This window comes from Henckelia pumila, chromosome 4, assembly GCF_033568475.1.
Source record: "Henckelia pumila isolate YLH828 chromosome 4, ASM3356847v2, whole genome shotgun sequence".
NCBI classification, from domain to species: domain Eukaryota; kingdom Viridiplantae; phylum Streptophyta; class Magnoliopsida; order Lamiales; family Gesneriaceae; genus Henckelia; species Henckelia pumila.
In genome coordinates this window covers 182,785,931-182,794,197 of record NC_133123.1, presented here as the reverse complement: position 1 = coordinate 182,794,197, position 8,267 = coordinate 182,785,931, and the positions used below count along the sequence as shown (strand labels likewise).

The following is an 8,267-nucleotide window of genomic DNA, read 5'->3' as shown; positions in this document are numbered from 1 at the left end:
AGTCGAGAATCCAGTCAGACTGAGAAGGCGAGGCAAGCAATTAAGCGGATGGTGAAGTAGAGGGTCCAGAATAAGAATGCCCAGAAGATGCTGCAGGAGCTAGCGGATAAGTGAAATTCGGGCAGCATTTGGCGGAATGTCCCTGACGACCACAGAGATGACAGCGCCCAAGATAAGGGCGGGTAACACGCTGCGTAACCGCTTAATTCGGTATTTACTAGCAAGTGCACTAGGTCAAGTAATAGTAAAGTGGACAGAGAGTCCAAGTATCGATCTCACAGGGACTGCTGTCAATTATCAGGAATTAATTATTTTACTTAATCTAGACAAAAATAATAAAGAAAGAAGCAACAAATTAAATAAAAATTTAATTACTAAAAATAATAAGAACTAAAATAACAGAAAGATAAATATAATCAAATTAAGACAACCAAGACACACATAGATACCGAACAAATCATGTAACATGTAGCCGATTTAGGACTCAGATTTAATCTTAGATTATGGGAATTCTCCTAAATTGTTCAAAGGTCTATTTTTAAAACAATCAAACCTACAAAAATATTGACGAATTAATCTTTTGTAATTCTAATCAAATTTGAATGCATTAAATATTTGTGAAAATTCAGTTTTCACCTAAACCGCACACTGAAATCGAATTCTATTTCTAGTTGGTTTTCTCATGTGTTGATTATCAAAGTGATCGAAATCAATCCCTCCTCTGTCGACTTGGAACCAATTAACATGCAAGCAAACAGTTGATCAGACTATCCACATGACAAATATGAATCTAACAATCAATAAAATCAAATCAAATCTGAAAAATCTCAAATAAACATCTAAGTTTTCTACATGAATTTGTTCGGCCCAATCACGCCGTCTTGGTTGAAAACACACTAATCAATAATTGAAATTATAATTCAAAATAAAAAGAAGAAGAAGAAAGAAACGATAAATCTTCTCTCCCAAGTCTTAGTAGCCTCCTCCTCTGTTGTCTACGTTCTCCCCCTTTAATCTGATGATTAAGTCGGTATTTAAGTGTCCAAGATCCCCAAAAGATAATATCCTTCCCGAGCGAGAGTTTCCAATTTTAAAAATTCTCTACGCGCGGCTCGCTTGAGCGAGCACAAATTACGCTCGAGCGAGCAACTCCCTGACCCGAGGATTTTTTATCATGTATTAATCAACGTCCCGGTCTTGATTACTCGGACACTTTTAGTTCTATAGCGAAACCCACTACTTTTCGCATTCTCTTGTCTCTGGCTGTCTTCAATGAGTGGTCTCTTCGTCAAATGGATGTTAATAATTCTTTCCTGCAAGGTGATCTAGCCGATTGTGTTTATATGGCATAACCACCTGGTTTTGTTGATAGTTCGCTCCCCTCCTATGTATGTAAATTGAACAAGGCAATCTATGGTCTCAAACAGGCATCGGGCGCTTGGTACACGACGCTTCGTCAGTTTGTCCTCGGTGTTGGCTTTACTTGCTCTATTGCTGACACATCTTAATTTTTTTTCGCTCTGGCGGCATTACTATGTATCTTCTTGTATATGTTGATGATCTCATTCTCACGGGAAATAATTCTAGTGCTATCCAGGCCTTCGTTGATTGCATAAGCAGTCATTTTTCTGTAAAGGGGGCCTTTGTCTATCGTAGAAAAAATATCTTTTTGATGTTCTCACTAGGACGAACATGGCAGACTTCAAACTAGTTTCAACTCCGCTTGCCACGTCGGTGTCTCTGCACCTGCTGGACAGCTCTCCACCTACTGTTGCTACACTGTATCGTCAAACGGTGGGCAGTCTGTAGTATCTCTCTTTTACTTGTCCTGACATTGCCTTTGTTGTCAACAAGTTATCCCAGTTCATGAACTCGCCTTCTTCTTTTCACTGGGTTGCCGTCAAGCGTCTCTTGCGCTATTTAAATTATACACGCTCCTATGGTCTTCTTCTTTGGAAAAGTTCTCTCAGATTTTTCATGCTTACTGTGATGCGGATTGGGCCGGTGATCTTGATGATTGCACTTCCATTGGCGCATATATTGTGTTCTTGGGCGCGACCCCTATCTCATGGAGCTCCAAAAAGCAAGGGACTGTTGCTAGCTCATCTGCTGAAGCTGAATATCGTGCCATTGCATCTACTGCTGCCGAAATCCAATGGGTTCGATGGCTTCTTCAAGAACTCGGGGTTGCTATTGGGTCTTTCCCTGTCTCCATCTACTGTGATAACATTGGGGCTACGTATCTCTGTGCTAATCCAGTTTTTCACTCTCGCATGAAACATATTGAATTGGATTACCACTTTGTTCGCGAGCTGGTTCAGAGTAAACAAATTCGATGTTCTCGTGCCCCTTCCTCTGATCAGCTGGCTGATGCTCTGACGAAGCCGCTACCCAGTGCTCGAATGCGTCTACTCTGTTCCAAGAATGGTGTCTCTATGAGATCACCATCTTGAGGGGGTCTATTGTAATATATTATATATTATCGTCTGTATATTTTGTAATTATATTTTTCTCTTATCTCTTAGGCTTTCTAGATGTATATAAACATTTTTGTATTCATTATTGGAAATATATCAAAGAAATATTATTCCATCAGTTTATATATATATATATATTTATATATATATATGTGTGTGTATATATATATATATATGAGTAATTTTCAGCTGCCCAACCATTCCTGACCAACTCGTCCCCGACCACTAAAACCCACTACCGGGTTTTAGTTGTCGGGGATGAGTTGGACATATATATATATATATATATATATATATATATATGTAATAAGATATTTTATTAACTAAATTTGTAATTCAAAGATATCTATCGATTCATATCTCATATAGTGTCATAAAACCTTTTTTTTTTTTTTCTTTTATCAATTTCAGAAAGTTTTAAAATTACTCAAATATGTTTTACTCTTATCTATTAGATATACTAGTGAATTTATAAAACTTATCCTCTCCATTTTCTGAAAAATTGAAATTATTAAATCACAAAAATTAATTTTTCAACATTCTCTTGTGTTATAGACATCTGATTTGATTGGATTCATAAATTTTTTTTATTTCAAAAATATTATTTTTTTTAAAAAATATATTGGATCGATAAGTAAAACTTCTCACAAAACCTACTAAAATATGTTTTATCCTTATCTATTGAATTTATAAAAACTATAGGAACCATTTTCCAAAAAATTTAAAATTACCAAGATATTACTTTTTAAATTATTGTTGATTGTAATAATGATTAATAATCCAAAAATTTAAAATAATAAATCCGATTGAAAAATATGTGCGGATGAATCATCGTGTGCGTGAATAGGCTAATCTCAAGGGTACTCTTTCGGTTGTATTTTTGAGTGTGCTGAAAAAAATATCGTACAATACAAACTTATATTTAAAAAATAAAAGCAAACATATAATAATAAATTGCTTATTTGGATGGAATGATTTGAATTTGATAATGTATTGAACTCAATGTTGTCTATTTTATTGGATAAATAAATTTGAAATCTACCACAAATAACTATTTGGAATTTAATTCGATTGCCAAATAAATTTACCAAACAAAACATGCAATTGATTTAAATATAGGAATTTCAAATTTATCCATCTAAATGCAACCTAAATGTATTCATTTATGTAATCAAAGCTTATTTATCCAAAAGATTAGCTCTTTCTTCCACAATTCTGTATCATTCTATAACTTACTTGAATTTTACATCGATCACAAGTATATCTCATGCATTTATTCTAAAGTAATAATTATTACTAATAATATAACATAAATTTGAAAGTTATAACAGTAATATTTTTAGAATAGGTCAAATACATATAACGCGTATATGTCCAAATATTTAATATTAGGTGATAATAATAATATTTCAAGATCCCTTAATTTGTTGTGTTTACTGTTTAGTACTATACCACATAGCATTATGTTTTTGGCAATAAACCACTTCAACAATATCACCACATATTTTGCTTTAGGCCGATATACTCCTCACACAAGTTTTAATATCACCACATATTTTGCTTTAGGCCGATATACTCCTCACACAACTTTTTATTTTTATTTTTATTTTTTTTTGGTTTTAAAATCATATGGCGTTTGCACCTTTCTAATTTGTTTTTTTTTTAAAAAATAAATTATATATCAAAATTTTTATAAAAAGTGAAACCACTTGTACCGTTGTACGAAACAAGATTTAGAATATAGTGATTTACCGCTACTTGTACTCGTATACCCTTTTTTTAGGAACAATAAAATCATTTGTTCTCACCAAAGATTTTCAAATCAAATGTTGATTATGATATTTCTACAAAAAATAAATGTTACAAGTACACGCACTCTTTTTTAAATTAAACTTTTAAAAATGGTAGATATAATCATGGTCAATCAAAGATTCTATAATATTGATTAAAAATGGTAGATATAATCATGGTCAATCAAAGATTCTATAATATTGATTAATCGACCAAATTTGCTTTTAGAAAAAAGAACTTGCATGCATTAAAACTTTTGTTTAGGATTTTTATAATTTGAATGGGGAAAAACAAATTATTGGCCGCTCATTCAAATTCTCAAGCCCACTCCAACAATGAACTCAATCACCATCCAAAGTAACTTCCAGAAAACGCATCGATCGTGCAAGTTAATTGTATCGTGGCTTTAATTTTTACTAGGTAAATTAGCCGTAGTTATTTATATATTATAAATACCCCGACTATTTTGTTTTTCTGGATTGAATCCAATTAATTTATACATGTCTAGGGTTTCGTTTCATAAATTTTGTTAGGTTTTTGATTGTCATCACGTTCATGTGTTGGGAATTTCATGACATATTGTCATCACGTTCATGTGTTGGGAATTTCATGACATGATTTCGCACTTTTCCGCCTTATATATTTTCATAGCTAGAAACCGAGTTCTACAGATTCTTTTAATTTACAATTTGAATTTTCAGGTCTGAAATCATGAGTAAGAAACCGATAGAGACAGTGTCTGTAGTACCTGTGGTTACGGTCGACAATATTGGAGAAGACATCATCAGTAATTTACCCGATAACATTATCAGTCATATTCTATCCCTCCTACCGGCTAAGGATGCTCTTCGAACTTGTGTGTTGTCCAAGGAATGGGAGTACAAATGGACTTGTATTTATAATGTAGACATCGACGAGACAAGGAGGTTTTCGCGAAAAAGGGCGAGACAGAAGAGTGCTGTCAACTTCATAGACAGGATTCTCCTCCTTGCTCCGATTCCGACCATAAAAACCTTTCGTCTAACATGTTTGTACAAGTACAGCCCTAGTCGACTGCTAACATGGTTAACTGCTGTGTTAATGAGAAATGCTGAGCATGTGGAGATAAACTATGACCGTGAAGGTGTTGTTTTACCCCGTTGCCTTTTTCATTGCACGTCTTTGATGATACTCAAACTTCAACTACCTTGCACTCTCAGACTCCCCCCGGACAACTGGTTTTCCAACATTAAGATACTGCATCTTGCCCGAGTTCAATTTATAAATGAGCGTGTTTCCAACACGCCCACGTTTGATTTTCCGGTCATGGAGAGGCTTCAACTAGACAATTGCAAATGGTTCAAAGTGAATATGGTGGAAATCAAGGCTCCAGCATTGACTAAGTTCAATGTGTCACACCACTCGGGTCTTCCTAAAGGTGAGAGGTGCCGGATCAAAATGTCTGGAGCCAAGCATCTGAGGTTTGATGTCTATGGTCATTTTGTAGAAAATTTTGATCTAAGTGCGTCATCAGTGTTTTCCCTGGTTGTTAATTGTCCCCTTCATGCAAATGATTTTCAAGTTGTCCAAAAGGATGGATTATCTGCTCGTCTCTTATTGAACAGATGCTTCGGCTTAAAACATTTGAAGTTAGCAGGTAATGTAGTCGAGGTTAGTTTCCATATCCATATCACTCTCTCATTATATATATATATACATTACCTTGCTGTTACTCATCGCATGTGTGTCTAGCAATTAGTATCCTTTCAATGTAAAGAGTGAGGGTGATTTGGAGAAATTGAGGCGGTTTTGTTTTACGCGGTTATTTTGATTCAATAGAGAAATTAATACCTTATTTTTGATAATGACAACAGTTTTTGCTGTGTTAGGGCATTGTGGTGACGAAACAGGGGCCTCCACTTCCTGAATTTGACATGTTGAAGCGATTAGAACTTTTTAACAAATGCAAGATTGGATCACTTCTAGAGATACTTCATGCAATGCCACTTCTTGAGACCATCATTTTTGAAATGGTAAAGCTAGCTTTTCGCTGCTATATATCCACCAACTTTGTTCATGCTTTCCCTCCCAATTAGATAAATGTCTAGCAATGGCAATCATTGGTTGTAGTTCACCTAGTTTAAATTTTGTTTCTAATTTTTTAAAATTCGAAGAAATTATCATTTGTCAAAAGTTATTACATTGTAGCTAGTTATGTTTTTACAGTTGCAATGGGATGATGACATTTATGATGAGGTTGAATCTCTGCCATCATGTATCACACATCACCTTAGTAGCGTTCAGTTTCGTCTATTCAACGGGAAGAAAGAACATGTTCATATGGCAGATTTTTGGTTGACGAATGCGGTAGGGCTGAAGAAAATGTTGGGGCTCTCCAGGAAGAGGTCTGAAGAAAGCCAAAGTGAAGAGAACTTTTGGACCAAACTGAAGAGTGTATTTAAGGATGGAAATCTTATGGTGGGTTCGTCTATAAAAAATATGGCAGATTTTGAACGTTTCTTTGGATGAAAACTCCAAGAGTCATTTTTCAATTTAAGTTTCGATGGATCCATTTTTATTTTAACACTTCGAAGTATGAATCATCATTTTATTTTGTTTGTTTTGATATTTTCTATTATAGTTTCTGAATGTCTACGTTAATTCATTTCCATTCATTTTCCAGCAATACGCTGCTTTGCACACATGTGCACTTGATAGTACGTACGAGTTTTCTAACGATTTGATTTAGTCATATCAAATATCACCATAATCTAACAAACAATAATCTGGTTTTAAAATATCATTTTATAAAACAATCATCATGAGATTTCTAATTCCAAATCCCATCAAATCTAATGAATCCTATTAACCAAACCATTTGAAACAAATATTTTTACACCGGTCATTATTTTTTTATATATTAAAAATATCATTGCAAATAAATATATGTGTAAATAAGTTTGATCAAGTATCAAGGTTTTCATATTTTCTAATTTTTTTCATTTTTATTTTAAGTTTGTTTTGGTTCTTTTAGGAGTTAATTTAGGGAAGAAACCCGGTTGAACTCGACACACCACGACGAATTTATTTTACTATATACTAATAATTTTGCACACACGTTGCAAAATAGTCAATATAATATAATTAAAGTTATAAAATTTAATTCTTGTATTTTTATTTTATTTTTAACAATCTTACCTAAATTGGAAAATAAGTAATACAAAAAACATATATATTAGAAAGAAATAAAATAAAATAAACGATGGATTATTTTGATTAATTTGTTAGATCACTTAGTTTTGGTGATAACAAACAATAATTTATTATTTTAGATCAAACTGCCTTAACATATATTACAAATACTCGACTGTTTGTATTAAAGATTCAAGAGAAACCCTCAACCGGTCTCAAGTAGCTAAATCTCACAACCTCTCAAGTCACTAAGAAGATCTACTCCACTACCCAAGTACAGAAAACTCACACAATCGTTCATCCTTTCAAAGATTATTTGTAAACGGTTATGTGAAAATTTTTTTTGAGTCAAGCTACACAACTTATAAACTATCTTACATACTTTATCAGAAAAGTTGGCAGACAAGCCATGCACAACTAGAAATGAATCAGAAAATCAGAATGTTTCCCAAAGTACACACTCCTGAAATTATGAACAAGAGCTTCATGCGATCGTTTCTGTAGAGACCCAACCCAAATCCACTATCTAATCAGAGTTATAATTAAGCGCATGCAATAATACTTAAGCGTAAGGAGCGGATAATTTAAAAGTACAACAAATCCAATCGGCAGAATACAACCGACGATAACAAACATGTATAAATACCATTATACAACCAAATCGAAGGTTCAGGGTAAACAAATCTCTACCCTCTAAAACCTCACACTCTCGGATCCTCAATCCTGCTGAGAGCCGCCTGGACCGTCCAGCCTCAAACCTGCCCCGCCACAAGGTACACCACAATACCCAAACACAGGGGCGTGAGCGACTACGCTCAATACATAAGC

General features: G+C 34.1%; 1 protein-coding gene across 2 annotated transcripts; it reads left to right on the top strand.

The window, feature by feature from the left end:
• The first annotated feature begins 4,550 nt into the window (after positions 1-4,550).
• On the top strand, positions 4,551-6,804 carry LOC140867383 (F-box/LRR-repeat protein At4g14103-like). 2 transcript variants are annotated; one of them, XM_073272458.1, is made up of 5 exons: positions 4,551-4,688; positions 4,970-5,728; positions 5,873-5,918; positions 6,137-6,280; positions 6,474-6,804. In XM_073272458.1, exons 2-5 carry the CDS (start codon positions 4,980-4,982, stop codon positions 6,774-6,776), a joined length of 1,242 nt encoding a protein of 413 aa, XP_073128559.1. In that variant the 5' UTR covers positions 4,551-4,688; positions 4,970-4,979; the 3' UTR covers positions 6,777-6,804. The 2 variants fall into 2 exon arrangements, with proteins under 2 accessions (XP_073128559.1, XP_073128558.1); XM_073272457.1 differs by having other exon boundaries at positions 4,970-5,918.
• Positions 6,805-8,267: the final 1,463 nt, after the last annotated feature.

Excerpts from the sequence above, each read along its gene's own strand:
- LOC140867383 (XM_073272457.1), top strand. The coding sequence starts at position 4,980 with ATGAGTAAGAAACCGATAGAGACAGTGTCTGTAGTACCTGTGGTTACG. Across the intron at positions 5,919-6,136 it reads TAGCAGGTAATGTAGTCGAG|GGCATTGTGGTGACGAAACA; the intron begins GTTAGTTTCCAT and ends TTGCTGTGTTAG. Across the intron at positions 6,281-6,473 it reads AGACCATCATTTTTGAAATG|TTGCAATGGGATGATGACAT; the intron begins GTAAAGCTAGCT and ends ATGTTTTTACAG.